The sequence below is a fragment of the Mercenaria mercenaria genome, chromosome 5, assembly GCF_021730395.1.
Source record: "Mercenaria mercenaria strain notata chromosome 5, MADL_Memer_1, whole genome shotgun sequence".
NCBI classification, from domain to species: Eukaryota; Metazoa; Mollusca; class Bivalvia; order Venerida; family Veneridae; genus Mercenaria; species Mercenaria mercenaria.
The window spans coordinates 53915416-53932509 of NC_069365.1; the positions used below are offsets into that span (position 1 = coordinate 53915416).

At 35.1% G+C, this 17094-nt stretch overlaps 1 protein-coding gene across 2 annotated transcripts; it reads right to left on the minus strand.

Annotated features, from left to right (window-relative positions):
- Nucleotides 1–7960: 7960 nt before the first annotated feature.
- On the minus strand, nucleotides 7961–12499 carry LOC123557240 (uncharacterized). Of its 2 annotated transcripts, none has more exons than XM_053544875.1 (7): nucleotides 12363–12499; nucleotides 11787–11970; nucleotides 11038–11147; nucleotides 10439–10640; nucleotides 9879–9989; nucleotides 8841–8951; nucleotides 7961–8580 (listed from the first exon to the last, which is right to left on the minus strand). In XM_053544875.1, exons 2-7 carry the CDS (start codon nucleotides 11940–11942, stop codon nucleotides 8293–8295), a joined length of 978 nt encoding a protein of 325 aa, XP_053400850.1. In that variant the 5' UTR covers nucleotides 11943–11970; nucleotides 12363–12499; the 3' UTR covers nucleotides 7961–8292. The 2 variants fall into 2 exon arrangements, with proteins under 2 accessions (XP_053400850.1, XP_053400851.1); XM_053544876.1 differs by lacking the exon at nucleotides 12363–12499 and adding an exon at nucleotides 12223–12349.
- Between the last annotated feature and the right edge of the window lie 4595 nt (nucleotides 12500–17094).

Here is a 17094-nt window from a genome sequence, read left to right on the forward strand (position 1 = left end):
TGAAGCACGGAGAATGCCGAATTTGCATACGCAGAATACGTTATTTGCCGATTGTCACTGCGGGTCCACTACCTTGAGGGAAGTATTTTAAATGACTTCACCTGAACCAAGTGATAATTCTTACTAAATGTTTGAGCCGAACAACCTAACGATGTGTTTAATTGCGCACAAAACATTTTTTGTCCACTAAGTGTTTCATTCTAATTTAGCTGAGCACGTAACCTTTAAGTTCATAATCAGTCCAGTAAATACTTAGTTGTCAGGTAAAATCTACCCAAAAAAGAAAACATTTACAAGTTTGCTTATTATTAAATCTTTAAACCATTTTATCATGTTTTGGTAAACGTTGTAAAAGTGATAATAAAGACATTGCGTGAATTTGATATAATGTGTCAACCATTCGATTTACTTGGAGAACTATATATCTATGTAAATTGCAAAAACATTACCAAGGTATCTTTCTGCTTTTCGGCAACAACCTCAGGGTTAACTATTTGCTCTGTAAAGGAGTCGTGGATTGCACTGATTTGTTGTTCACTAAAATGTGCACAAAACGTCTCAATTTGCTAAAATTAAACATAAAATATTACTACGAAATGATATTTTTTGTTGGATTTAACATCGCACCGACACAATCATATGGCGACTTTCCAGCTTTGGTGGTGGAGGAAGACCCGAGGTGCCCCTCCGTGCATTATTTCATCACGAGCGGGTACCTGGGTAGAACCACCGACCTTCCGTAAGCCAGCTAGATGGCTTCCTCACATCAACGCCCCGAGTGATGCTCGAACCCATATCGATGAGGGGCAAGTGATTTGAAGTCAGCGACCTTAACCACTCGGCCACGGATGCCCCTCAAAATGATATTTAATGTGACTTATGAATTTCTGGAAAGTTATGAGAACCTTACTATTTAAAATGGAAATATTAACTTACGGAATAAATATGTCGAAAATGCTTCCTGCAATGATTTTCGTTTATAAAGGTATAACACCTTCTTGCATTTATCGTTGTATAATTCTAGCATAACAACATATTCTAGCATAAATCTGATGTTCTTGTCACTTTTCGGTGGTGTTTTAACAGGAGTGAAAACGTGTGTTAACAGAGAGATTCTCGCGCTCACGTGCTGTTAAAGGCTGTGACTAAATACAGAGTTGGTGCGCCCGTGATATATTACAGACTCCGATATATACCGGATTAACTAAATTTGAACAAAAATACCTTAAATGTATATATTTTGTAACCATGGTGATTCTAACCTAACCTTTAGTCAGTATATTGTGCACATTATACCCTAAATGCGTGCGGACATGCAAAAAAAATGAGTATTTTTGCCGTGCGTTCCATTTGATAATAATTCCGCGCAAGCGCAGAACGGCTGCACCAACTCTGCAATGAGAAACATTCGCTGTTAAAACACTTTTTATATATGCGCGTTCCGTGGCAAAGCGTAAACGCATGACTGCCCCAAAACGGATAATTCAAAAGGAAATGACGTCAACGTGAAAAAACAATGTAGACGTTCCCGCGCGTTTCATGGAAATTCAATGACGTTGAGAGTTAATTTATCCGTTTATTAGTTTTTTACACGTTTTATGCTAGAATAGCGTTAACGCATGTTTATTGTGTGTTGTAATATCTTCAGAATCCCTCGGGAAACGTTGGTACCCTAGCTCTACCGGGCTCGGGCACCAACAAATCCCTCGGGATTCTGCAGATGTTATAACACGAAAAAAAACGTGCGTTATCCCTACAAACAAAAATGGTTGACCAGGTAACTTTTAATTTACACTGAAATGAGGCAATTCAGATAAAATTTGGTAGTGATTTCAATAAGTGTGACTTTTATCACCTGGACTAAAGAACTACTATAGTATTACTAATTTGTACTTATTTACTACAACACCACCATTCATCTATATAAACATCAGTGAAAAAATCTGTAGGGATCTTGAATTGGTAAGAGAACGGCGAAGGTAAAGGTGCGTCCCGCTCAATCCCGAAGTCGTGGGTTCGAGCTAAACTGAGGTTACGAACATACTTCCACTTCACAAAACCAGTTCTTTTTCAAGGAAACATTCAAATATGCATTATCGCTCATACACAAGAGTATCAGTGGATAAAATAAAACGTTTAGAGGTTTTGTATCTTTTAATTGTGGAACATTCTGTAGTATACGGTTTAAAATCCAAAGCAAAAATAATAGCATATCCAAACAAATAATCAAACGTTGTTCTGATCCACTTTTTCGGCAATACTGAATCATCACATGTGGCGTATTGCTTGCTTTGTATTGCTTGAATGTCATTGAAAACGTACATGTACAAGTTTGTATAAATGTCTAATTCAACTAAAATGCTAGTTTTTCGACTGGTTTTAGAAAGTTAAAACGGATAGTTGAACAACATAGCATAACAGAATAAAGTAACATTATCTTTCTGCGCTTACTGTTACGAGGAATGTGATTCTATCTATAATTTTGCCTTCGTCGTGTAAAAACATTTCCAACTCATTAAATGAATGGGTCCATTCCTCATCGTAAATTTCTCTTAATTTCTCTGCCAGTTGTGTTAGTCTAAACGGATCACTTAAATCCGCAATGTCAGGATTACCGTCTATCATTTTGCGACCAGCCAATGTGCTCAATCTAAAACCACATAACACTTGATTTATTGCCTAGTTATATATGTTTATGGTAAGACATTTGTTTTAACCCATTTCACTGCGGAAATGTAAGTATTGGATCAACTGCTCATTTGTAAAGATTTTAACACGTACTTTGAAGGACTAAAATCAAATGGAGTAGAACAATAAAAGAAGAGGCGTGTGATGAGAGTACATGCTTTTAACCAATTATTTTATCGTTGTAAATATTTCAAGAAATTATTCGAAATAACTTGTGTTTTTATTTCATATATTCTTTATGACACACACTCCAGTCCACTCCAATCTCATTTTACTACTTCAAACCCAGCTTATTTAGTTGTTTCTTTATATTTTATAATTTTAGAGAGCAGTACGTACCTCGTTTTTAATTCATTAATTTGTTTCTGCATGGTCTCTTTTTCGAATTTCAGGTCTTCAATCTCCTTCCTCAATTTATTTTGTACATTTGGGGCATCTTAAAAAGTTACATAAATCTTACAAATGATCAAACTGTATGTTATGTACAAGTCAATGCTACTGTAAATATTAACAAAGAGATAAGCTATCTTTCTTGGAGTAAAATGAATGCATTAGGTTTAGTGGACTGAACAGCTAGGTTTATGTGAGGACAGGAGTACTTTCTTCTAATCGGCAATGCAACAATGACCTTTATTATTTCAATCACAACGCCTCGTAGAACGAAGAGTTACCAAAGCCATTCGCATTTATATTTAACCTACGGACTATTTTACAGTCATATGTTCAGGTTTAATACGATTATGTAGTACAGATCCCATATCTAAAACATTATTCATGCCAGTTTTAATTACTTTCATGACACTTGCACAAACTATCTTGAGAGCATACATCAGGAAGTTTATGTCACTACTTTAAAAGAGAGATTGTTATTGCATTGATTGTGTTTGCACGCTTTAAACTGTATCACTTAAGCTCTCGCTCATTCACTCGCTCGCTCATTCACTCGCTCACTCACTTGAGCTATAACAATTTAGATGAATATATTTGAACAGCTTAATCTATGAAGCCACCCGATAAAAACAAAACCGGTACATTGATACTTTATTGATATCGATAAAGAGATCAGCCCGGTTATCTCAATAGTCAGTAACTGGATCTGAAGTTATGATTCATGTGAAGAAGTCATGGGTTTCATAAAATGTTTTATATCTCCGGAAAGTTTCCATAAACGTGATATGTGCATCTATAGCTGTCAGCAGTTTCTTGTCATCTGTTTTATTTCTTTTTAGACTTTTAAGGTAATCTGCAACCTCGTCAATTTCAAAAGATTCTGCCGGATTTGACATTATCACGATATGTAATTTATAATTGCATCATAGAATTAGATAAATATGATACCACACTAAATAAAAACGGTTTGATAATGTGCAAATTAAAATGTTCAACTAAGCATACTATTGAAATAGTTTCTATGTTTAGATATTTTATAATGAAACCTATATAGCATTCCTGAAATGTTAAGGTAGCGGGGTACACTTCGAATTTTGGCCACCGTCAATATTTGTAATAATTAGAACTTTGTGATTTTGAATGTCTGTAAATTAAGGTGAGAGATAATGATTGTTAATTCTTTAGAAAATTTAAATAGCCGATACATGTAAAATTCTGATGTCAGTTGTAAAACTAACTGCTCCTACCTTTGTATGAATCGATGAGTCACCTTGGCGCGGGAAATTCAAATCACGGAAGGGTTCCGTGTTTGTTGATTGATACTCAGGAACATTTTTGCTATTTTGTGAAAAAACGAGATGGATGGGCCCCCATTCCTTTTATATCCTGTAGTTCAGTAGGGACTATTAGATTGAGAAATGCAATAAAATTGGACATTGTTCCTGCAGCGGGATCATTGCAGGCTGTTCAAAAAGTGCAAAATTGATGATTTTGGCATGCTATTTTTAATGGATGGTGTAAAACTTTCGTTTTGATAGCTTTCTGTATTCTTGTATGAGAGTCCTGATCTTGCCATTAATTAAAAGCACAAAACATGCACGCTATTTATAAAATGGCCACCCTGATTCTGCTCATTAGGGAAGTGCAATATTGCGACTCGCTACATGTAAGCCTGGCCGTGTCCAAAATTTTCGAATCTAAGTGTACCCTGCTACCTTAAGGGAAATCTGCCAAAATTAAATTAGAACTCTTAAATTTGTGCGGTTTCACATAGTTTAGAACCATTTGTTCGATATTTTAAATTATCTGGGGACTTAAAACGCTAACTGATGGCACAGCAGCTCAAAAATGTTACGGTGAGGACACATCAAAGCATGAAAGTCAATATACACGCATACGATATGTTTAGATTCTAGCGCCATTAACAGTGCTCTAGTACAGTAAAAGTATCACTTTTATCATTATTAATCCACGTAACGCATATTTAGCCCACCAGCTATGAATTTCGTCAATCAGGGGTGTGTCCGTACGGTGGGGACACCATGAAATAGGCAAATAGTGGGTGGGGACATTTTATTTTCGCAAAATGATTTAAAATTGCCCTTATATCATTCCTAATGACAAAATACGTTAAATCATGCCAGAAAATGATAAAACGGATGCATTTTACATTCTTTGTCTCGTAGCGACAAATTGTAAATTTTGGCTAAATTTGTGCGTTAGGGGTGGGCAAGTTTAGACGCTCACATACAGACTTCTTTTCATGCTACTGAAAACGTTTTTATCTGGTTTAATTTGCGAAAGATATACAAAAGTTTAGAACTAGTAAAACCCTTTTTTGTTCATTAATTGAAAAATCTTAAGGTAGCAGGAAACACTTCGAATTTTGGTCTCCGTCAATATTTGTAATAATTAGAATTTTGTGATTTTGGATGTCTGTAATTTAAGGTGAGAGATAATGATTGTTAATTCTTTAGAAAATTTAAAAAGCCGATACATGTTAAAATTCTGGTGTCAGTTGTAAAACTAACTGCTGCTAGCTTTGTATGATACGATGACTCACCTTGGCGCGGGAAATTCAAATCACGAAAGGGTTCCGTGTTTGTTGATTGATACTCAGGAACATTTTTGCTATTTTGTGAAAAAACGAGATGGATGGCGTTTATATCCTGTAGTACAGTAGGGACTATTAAATTGAGAAATGCAATAAAATTGGACATTGTTCCTGCAGCGGGATCATTGCAGGCTGTTCAAAAAGTGCAAAATTGATGATTTTGGCATGCTATTTTAATGGATGGTGTAAAATTTTCGTTTTGATAGCTTTCTTTATTCTTGTATGAGATCCTGATCTTGCCATTAATTAAAAGCACAAAACATGCACGCAATTTATAAAATAGCCACCCTGATTCTGCTCATTAGGGAAACCCAAAATTTTCGAATTTAAGTGTACCATGTTACCTAATATATCTTTTATTAATTTACTTCCTCTTTCGGTTTCAGTATTATTAGGTTATTTAACATTGATCTGTACAATACGGTGATATATTTGGACGAGTACCCAGCTGAGAAAACCTCAGCCTAGCGGCTCGTCCAATATGGTTTTCTCAGCTGGGTACGAGTCCAAATATATCTCGTATTGTACAGTACAATGTTAAATAACCTTTTTATTCTATATCTATTTTATCTTTAGTTTAAATTAACAATGTTTACTGAATATTGTATTCCTGCCTTTTCTGTATTTCCCCAGCTTGGTATGAGTGCAAACATACATTATACAGAACAATGTTAGGCCTTAAATAACCTTTTTATCCTATATTTATTTCACTTCATACGTAATATACGTAATTCATTGATTTTTTTTCTGCGTATCAGTATTAAATATATTATATGGTGCAATCTCCGACAACAGCCATTTGGCGATTTTGATGGTTATAATACTTAGCTGACATATTATGCTCACAAACATTGTCAGCAATTTTGGTGAAGAGCGGATGAAAACTGTTCGACTTAAGAGAGCGGACAAGGCTAAATTCCCCGTTTTTGGAGTAATTTAAGGACCATAATCCAAGAGTACCTGGTACAATTTTGTCGATATGTTATGCCCACAAACATTGTCAGCAAGTTTGGTGAAGATCCGATGAAAACTGAATTAGAGAGCGGACATATACCGCGTCCATTCATAATCTTCTCCATTTTGTTTCTTAACCGTTAAATAAAAACTTCTGATGAAGCTATTCAGACAGTCAGGGCTGATATCTTCCAGTTTCTTAGTTTCGTCCGGAACGGCTTCTTTTAGCTACTTTTCGAATATTCCAACATCTGATGATGTTTTTTTTTTTTTTTTTTTTTACTGCATTTTTAGGTTTTTGATTATTAACGAACGTGTTAATATCTAAATCAGATAGCATTGTCATCACTTGAATCGTTTTTGTGTAAATAAAAAAAAACGACAATTAAATCCTAAGTTCAAGCAAAGAGCTATAAAAATAAATAGATTGGCAACTTGAAAGGCATATAGAGCAAATCTCGCCAACCTCCCGTGACAAAAAAACGAGATCTCGTTTACCGAAAGTGGCGCTTTCTCCACGCGCCATTTTGTATGCGAAAGCAATTATTCATCGGTAAAATAATTATCACCGTATGACCACGCTTCTTTCGATGGCAAAAAAAACGTGTACTTCGTGTCTTAAAACCATTTCACATTAAACTAATTTTGTTTTAGAAGCTAACATATATTTTAAATGTAGTTTTAAAGGTACAAATTGTAACTCCATGCTCGCCGATGTTTGTTTTTAGTAAGATAACGCCAAATCACGCTCTGACACGAGCTCACGCGAGATTACAGCCAGTTGCCATTCTGTGTATTTTATACTTCTTTGGTTCAAGGCGGATAATCAAACTCCTACTTCATCCGATTTACATTCGGAACATTTTCACGCGTTTCGGACTTTATCGTATGTTTAACATGGGACACTTTTGAACCGTCCAAGTACAGAAAATACACGATTTTTTTTGTACGCGCGTGCGTCCAAATACAGAAAATACAGGATTTTTTGTACGCACATGCGTCCAAATACAGTAATATATTGTACGGTCACGTGTTGCAAATGAACGTTCGCGATTGGATAGATAAAATAGATATAGAATAATAATAAATATTGTAATAGGTCAGTTATATTTCTTTACGATCAATCAGTCAAGCGTTTAAAACTATCCACCCATTTCTAACCTTTCAATCTTCAATTAAGTTTAAGTTGTCTGATTACTTGTTCTATTTTTAGCAAGTAAATTATTTTAATCTGTTACATGGAACCGAGGTCAGTCGTTAGAAAGCTATCTGTACAGTGTAAAAACCTTTTTTAAAAAGTGAACGAGTTATAGAAATATTTCAAAGAGTTTATTATCATTTATAAGAACATTATAATTATATACACATAAAGGATAAAACGTTAACATCATTTAAACGCATAACTGGATTTTTAAAGCAAATATGGGCCTACAGATGTCGTCAGATCTGTCTGCATTTAATATTCATTACTCTAAAGGAGAATATAATATTTCGTTTAACTATATATTTTGTTTCAAAGTCACTTTGCATTTTCATACACAATTCTTCAGCATTTTGACAAATGTACTCATTTTTCAATGATTGATAATAAAGAATGATAACAACAGATCGTGAAATGAAATAAACATAGGATAAATTGTACAGCTTCAAATGGCTTGAATAACACCTTTCGCAACCAATGGTCCTTCACTGTGGAGAAGTACCGCCGGCCACACTGTTTGTTTGACTTTTTCTCCCCTCTTTGTAAAGAAAGAAAACCTGTCTTTGTCACATTTTTCACCTTCATACAGCCAAAGGAATTTCATGGGAGGATGTTGTATCTTCATCAACCATACTATCTCCAGACATTTTGCGACAAAATAGTTAAGCTCTTTAGCAGAAGATGGAATATTCCACGGTTTTCTCATTTTTACCATGTAGTACTTGTCAAATAACTGAAATGCATATTACTTGTATTGCAGCGCAATAGATTTTTCTTTTATTTTTCCTATATATCAAATATTAAGTAAACGATACTAGAGATGTAAACACCCGAAATATAATCAGCAATATCTTTTTAACACGTTTGTACATATAATTTTATTTCCCAACAATGATAATAAGAACAGATATTTAGATCTTTATATCGAACGTTTTGTATGTACATTGGATGTAAATGAAAGTAATTGGTAATATTATTTTATTAATGTTATACCTCTACTAGTGGTTGTACTGACAACATTCCAAATGATTTTCTGAACTCGGCCAGTAGATTGCTGACAAGCTTTTCCTGTTTTTCATCTACTGCCGATCTTTTTGTAGCAACCTGAAAAGAAATAACGTGTTATATGATTTATTTCCATTGTTTTGCTTCACAATATCAATATAACTCTGAATACATTCGTCATGTACGTTGTTTTCTGTTGTTCTTTGTTAAGATTTTAATTCTAATTTTCTTTTCCTTAGAATATTTCTTTGCTACTTTCTGCAGGAAGCTGGGTACAGCTATGGTCAACATGCTGTTAAACAGATCTCTACGGTCTAAGCCACGTAACCAGCAAGGGTATTCAAAAAGTTATAGTAAAGATAAATTCAAACAAATGACTTTGTTATAGCACTTTTTTCTTACAATAGCACATTAACAAAGCGCGGGAACTTTACGTCCTTAAACAGGAAGTACATCATGACGTTACAAATACAAACGCAACGTAATAGTTCCGTCTTCTTTTTTAAACATCTGCAGTGAAACGTTATGTTTTTCCATAAAATAACGTTTTTTGAATCGGGAAATATATTGTAAGGAACAAAAGGGAACTATCAAGGTATTTGATTTTTACCCGGTTTTACGTAAAACCATTATAATTACTACACGAATCCGCTACAAGTTCGTTTTACGTCATTTAGAGCACGAGAGTCATCTTATGAGGTGTAAGATGGAATTTTCCAGCACCGGTGAAATCACCAGAAATCTGGTATGCAAGAATAAAAGGGGCTGTGTGCATGTTTTCTAGTGTTGTTTTTTTTTCTTTGATTTTTGAGATCAAGAGGTCCCTACTTATATGAGAGAAAGAGAACATTTTTAAGCAACTGCTGTATATATTCGTTACAACATGACTTCAACGTAGATTAAATGTAAAATGGATTCAAGCGTCCTATCTTGTTTATTTTCGTATAATTACGATCATGTGGAGTGACTTTAATCATCACACTTACACTATTCATTGTGATGTATATAATATGCAGTTATATTTACCATCGTGCCTTCCTTCGTTTCTACTTTAGGAGAAACAAGATCATCTGTGATGTACTGTTTTATTTTGGAAATTTGGTTCTCGCTGGTTTTTGAGCACACTTTGTCAATTTCCTGCATCAAACAAAAATATTACAGTAGTTTTCATTTATTACTGAGGACGGACAAATAGTTCTGAAATGAAAGGATAATATTTGCTTTTCTAATTGAAGCAATCTTAAATCAGTCTTAAATTATCAAAAACTTAAGTAATCACATGGAAACATTTAAGCCAGCATTCAAATATGTCGAAAATATATGTGTACAATATGGATATGTATTCATTTTATATAACAATACATGAATAATGAAACAGTGTAGGACTTAATTTTAAGCATCAATATATACTGATAAAGTGTATTTTAACAGAGAATTAAATATGGTAATTAGACTACAATGAAACTTAATATGCAATAGGTTACGCTATTAGTGAGATAAAAATGTAAAAAGCAGCAAACTTTACTGGTAATGGCCGTATAAAACTAGATCGTAAGGAATTTTCAGTGACTATAATGAGCTTTTACCTTTACAATGTTTGCCAAAAAGTCAATTACTTTTGACTCATCCATCGAAGGTGTTTTATCAAGGAACTCAAATGCCGGCGTCCACTCATCGTCATAAAGCTGATGGAATTTTTCCGCCAGGTTTGTAGGCCGGAAGGGGTCGCTTAAATCGGCAATGTCTGGATTACCATTTATCATTTTCTGACCAGCTAAAGTACTAAATCTGAAAATATAACTCATAGATTATGGACTTTTCTTCATTTTCTACAAGAAAGTAATTAAGACTGATATGCTTTTAAAAACTTAGTTTCTATCTATTTTGAAAAATTAAGGTTAGTTCCCTGATTTCTTGTACGTATCAAGTAGCGAAGTGATATGGAATGTACACTGACGTCATCAATAAAAGCAAGAGCTATATGTGTTCTAATCGACATTTATATAATGTGCATTCTAATAGTCCTAGTATTTATTTAAAGTTTCGTGATATTTGTTATTATTGTAATGACCATGTTTTAAAAGAAATAATTTATTATTATGTGAAATTATGACTTTTTAAAAAATATTACATTAAGGATCACATATCAGTTTCATTTCTTCTATGTAAAAGAAAAACAACAAGCCTGTGTCGAAGTTCTTCTATTTGTTTCTTCATATTATTTGTTTCTTCTCTCAAAATTTTGTTTTCATCTTGGAGCTTTTCAATCTGTTTTGAATGCCCACTTTGCTGATCCTGTTGAATTATATATAGAAGTCTTATAGTTTCTATGTATTATGCTCGTAAAGTCTTTTGGTGTATCTTTGAACCAGTTATCCTTATCATTAATGAGATGCTAGTCCACCGACCGCATTTCATTTGCAAAATACGTTTGATAAAAACGGAACAGAAAATTCACCATTTCGAAAAACTTTAAATGTAGCATTAACCTCTGAGGAAACAACGTTTGTGTTTATATTATACTTAAAAATAATAGTTTACAATTTGAATCTCTGAACAAGCACCGTTTATCCACCCCACACCCTCCGCGCCTCCTAGTGTCGATTTTCTTCATCGGAAAGTCGATCATACTACAAAGATGCCGTCTGCGGCTGAAATATTGCCAAGAGGAATGGTCTACGTGCGGTATTTTTTCCACCTACAAAGCTGGAGGTCACCCCCAGGACTATATAGTGAGACTACATCTCACAACACCATCAAACAAAGGGTAACAGTTCTTAAGTGAATAATCAAATAAGAGATGAAAGATAAAATCTGAAAAACCTTCCAACAAGTTTTTCACTTTAGTCTACTCGTATAATGCGTCTTAATGTGATATTAATATGATAATATGATTTTATCGATTTAAAATAATTTCCTCTCTTGAGCACTTACCTGTTTGATCGAAAGATTCTTAAAATGCTCAAGTTCTTTCACCATATCGTTGTATCGGCTGATTGCATCTTCAATTTCTTTTTGTGAAACTTTTTTACCGGCCTTTTTGAGGACCTCTTTAATGATCGCATATTTGTTTTCCGCTCTTTCAGACATACTAGTACTTACAGATCTCAACGTTCACCTGAATTTGTAAAAGATATAGATAATTCATATAATGTTTTTGTATTAATCAGATTTTAATTCTAGTCATTTGTTCACAGCGAGTATACATAACCCATATATTATGTGTATTTAGTAATAGTTTACACGGTTCTTTTGAACCATGTCAATTATGTTGTATCACACCCCACCCTCTACAACACAGTGACATTCTGTTTATATACATGCCCGCAATGTTTATTATCGAAACATAGTGTAAACCGATATACATTACCTGTCTAATACAAGTTTTGGTCTTTTAGATATCTTGTTTATCAAAAACACATGATTGTATACACTGAATAATATCTAGTTATCAAACAATTACTTATCCCGAGTACATAAAGAACAACTGAACAAAAAGTGTTTACTTACTTGAGAGAATCTTCACTTCCTTTTTACTTCCTTCTATATATTTCTTTAACGCTTCAGCAAATAAATAGACTTCTGGTTTTTATTCATCAAAATATGTTTAACCGGTGTAATTCAAATATTCAATAAGGGTAATGGTATATTAAGACTGTCGGTAAATCCACGTATAGTTTATCTGACCCGAACGTATAACAAAGGATGTAAGACTGTTATTTTTTCTGTTGTGAAAACGTATCATTAAAACAGCTACTATGATATATGTTCTGTGTATTTATGGAACAGAAATGTCAATTACCTAGAGCTAGATCCCTCAGTCAAATATACGTTTTATCATATTTAATAAATTTTGTAATTAACTCCCAACCCATTAAGGTGAAAGTATAAGTTTACGTTGTCTTTTTCTTTTGTTTTCATTATTTCAATATGACTTGCAGTTTTACATTTCAATTTGATAGATTTTTGTGATATTAAAAACATGTTTTCAAGTTGTATGAAGCTTTTGAATTGAATACTTTATTTCCAGTCAGTTTGCAACCAAGACGGACAGAAGGGAGGAAGTAATACTTTACAATTTCTCAAATAGCCACAATATGGAAATTTGTAAAAATTATATCTTTTTATTATACAAGGTTAAATTGCGCTGCAATGAGTAAAACTCGTCATCAGATATCTGGAACGCAAATATATCTGATCTGAAGGTGTGGAATATACTGAGACAATGGCGATGTATAAAACTCGTCATCAGATATCTGGAACGCAAATTTAACTGATCTGAAGATGGAATATACTGAGCCAATGGCGATGTATAAAACTCGTCATCAGATATCTGGAACGCAAATTTAACTGATCTGAAGATGGAATATACTGAGACAATGGCGATGTATAAAACTCGTCATCAGATATCTGGAACGCAAATATATCTGATCTGAAGGTGTGGAATATACTGAGACAATGGCGATGTATAAAACTCGTCATCAGATATCTGGAACGCAAATATATCTGATCTGAAGGTGTGGAATATACTGAGACAATGGCAATGTATAAAACTCGTCATCAGATATCTGGAACGCAAATTTAACTGATCTGAAGGTGTGGAATATACTGAGACAATCGCGATGTATAAAACTCGTCATAAGACATCTGGAACGCAAATATATCTGATCTGAAGGTGTGGAATATACTGAGACAATGGCGATGTATAAAACTCGTCATCAGACATCTGGAACGCAAATTTAACTGATCTGAAGGTGTGGAATATACTGAGACAATGGCGATGTATAAAACTCGTCATCAGATATCTGGAACGCAAATATATCTGATCTGAAGGTGTGGAATATACTGAGACAATGGGGATGTATTAAACTCGTCATCAGATATCTGGAACGCAAATATATCTGATCTGAAGGTGTGGAATATACTGAGACAATGGCGATGTATAAAACTCGTCATCAGATATCTGGAACGCAAATTTAACTGATCTGAAGGTGTGGAATATACTGAGACAATGGCGATGTATAAAACTCGTCATCAGATATCTGGAACGCAAATATATCTGATCTGAAGGTGTGGAATATACTGAGACAATGGCGATGTATAAAACTCGTCATCAGATATCTGGAACGCAAATATATCTGATCTGAAGGTGTGGAATATACTGAGACAATGGCGATGTATAAAACTCGTCATCAGATATCTGTAACGCAAATATATCTGATCTGAAGGTGTGGAATATACTGGGACAATGGCGATGTATAAAACTCGTCATCAGATATCTGGAACGCAAATTTAACTGATCTGAAGATGGAATATACTGAGACAATGGCGATGTATAAAACTCGTCATCAGATATCTGGAACGCAAATTTAACTGATCTGAAGATGGAATATACTGAGACAATGGCGATGTATAAAACTCGTCATCAGACATCTGGAACGCAAATTTAACTGATCTGAAGGTGTGGAATATACTGAGACAATGGCGATGTATAAAACTCGTCATCAGACATCTGGAACGCAAATTTAACTGATCTGAAGATGGAATATACTGAGACAATGGCGATGTATTAAACTCGTCATCAGATATCTGGAACGCAAATATATCTGATCTGAAGGTGTGGAATATACTGAGACAATGGCGATGTATAAAACTCGTCATCAGATATCTGAAACGCAAATTTAACTGATCTGAAGATGGAATATACTGAGACAATGGCGATGTATAAAACTCGTCATCAGATATCTGGAACGCAAATTTAACTGATCTGAAGATGGAATATACTGAGACAATGGCGATGTATAAAACTCGTCATCAGACATCTGGAACGCAAATTTAACTGATCTGAAGGTGTGGAATATACTGAGACAATCGCGATGTATAAAACTCGTCATCAGACATCTGGAACGCAAATTTAACTGATCTGAAGGTGTGGATTATACTGAGACAATGGCGATGTATAAAACTCGTCATCAGATATCTGGAACGCAAATATATCTGATCTGAAGGTGTGGAATATACTGAGACAATGGCGATGTATAAAACTCGTCATCAGATATCTGGAACGCAAATTTAACTGATCTGAAGATGGAATATACTGAGACAATCGCGATGTATAAAACTCGTCATCAGACATCTGGAGCGCAAATTTAACTGATCTGAAGGTGTGGAATATACTGAGACAATGGCGATGTATAAAACTCGTCATCAGATATCTGGAACGCAAATATATCTGATCTGAAGGTGTGGAATATACTGAGACAATGGCGATGTATAAAACTCGTCATCAGATATCTGGAACGCAAATATATCTGATCTGAAGATGGAATATACTGAGACAATCGCGATGTATAATTTGTCTTTATTGAGCCATCCTTTCAAATCAGTGTAAGTCTTGTTGCATTTGATTTATTTGCAAGGTGTTAATAACAATCGAATTTCTTATTGACAATAGAGAATAATATATCAGCAGCATCTATACATGTTGTTACAGTCTGTATTGTGAAATCATCCGAATATGAATCAAGAAAAAAACTTGCAACGTCTTACTGACTGACCGACGGACCGACTGACTGACTGACTGATTAATTGATTGATTGATTCGGTTAACTTACACCGGATGGAAAACTATGAAAGTAACTGATAACTTGCTTTTACTGGAAGGAATGCTTGGGGGCTTAAACAGCTTGGTACAAGGAAATGGAGTTTTATTTGTTCCAATAATTCAAGCCAATTCGGTCACATTTTTGATAGACATAAGATATTTTGAAAATACCCGGAAATTAGCAGGGTGGCTGTAATTATGTTCCCTTTTCCCATTAAAAATTCTTTCAGCTACAATGACCAGCATGACTGAAAATAAAGAAACAAGATATGTACCTTCAAAGGACTAATCGCACCTTCAAATTTAAGTAATTTGATGATCTCATAAGTATGACGTTGATATATGGAATAATTGCTAAATATCTAAAGAAAAAAATCAAAGGGCAATAACTCCAACCGGAACATAAAGATATTATGCGCATTTCTTCTCAGGATTTAAGCTTGAAGTTCGACGAATTTCAGTCAGTGGTTGCTGAGAAAAGAAATGATGCTATAGTTTATCAATGTTGACTAATCAAAGGTCAATCACTCGGTGAAAAATCATGAGACTGGAACACGAAGACGATATGCGCATCTCCTCTTGAGAGTAAAGCTTGCTATGAAATTTCGCTGAATTCCAGCCAGTGGTTGCTGAGGAAATACTCCGGACAACAAAAGGTGCTATAGTTACGGTGTTCCGTTAGGGCCAGCGCCTGCTCCCTGTGAACGCGAACGCGAAGGTACGACGGTACGATGGCAAAGCGTGACAGTACGATGGCGAAGCGCGACACTACGATGGTGACAACACGACAGTGCGATGGCGAAGCGCGACAGTACGATGGCGAAGCGCGACACTACGATGGTGACAGACCGTCGTACTGTCGCACTTCGCCATCGTACTCTCGCGCTTCACCATCGTAGTGTCGCGCTTCGCTATCGCACTGTCGCGCTTCACCATCGTAGTGTCATCATCGTACTGTCACGCTTCGCCATCGCACTGTCGCACTTCACCATCGTAGTGTCACCATCGCACTGTCACGCTTCGCCATCGTACTGTCGCGCTTCACCATCGTACTGTCGCGCTTCGCCAACTTTTCTCTGTTTACTTATGGGCCGACTTTAATGTACAGAATTGCACGGTCAAACAAAAAAACGTGCTTTGGATATATAATTAACATTTTTGCATAAAATATAGCCAAAAGCTTTATAAGCAAAATGTATACAACAGTGTATTTTTATTATTTTTAGCTGACAATATATACTTTTAACGTTTCATGGCTTGAAATATATGAGCTGATTAAACAACATTTTCTCACAAAACAATTAATTACATGTAAATACATTAACATTTATTTTTCCACAGAGAGGACAGGCCCGGATCCAGGGCCGAGCCGAGGGGGTCCGTGCTCCCCCTCCCCCCAGTTGGCTGAAAAGTGACCAATACTCATTAGAGATGCACCCTACTATTTTGGCAGAGGAATATTTTTCTCTCAAAATTTAGACCCAGAAACAACCAGAGGCCACCATTTCATACCTGCATTTCAAAATTTTCCAGGGGGAGAGCCCCCCTGTCCACCAAATCAAGAGGGGAGTAACATACCCCTACAATACCTCAAAATTTAGACCTAAAAATGCACCAGAGGACACCATTTCGTGCCTG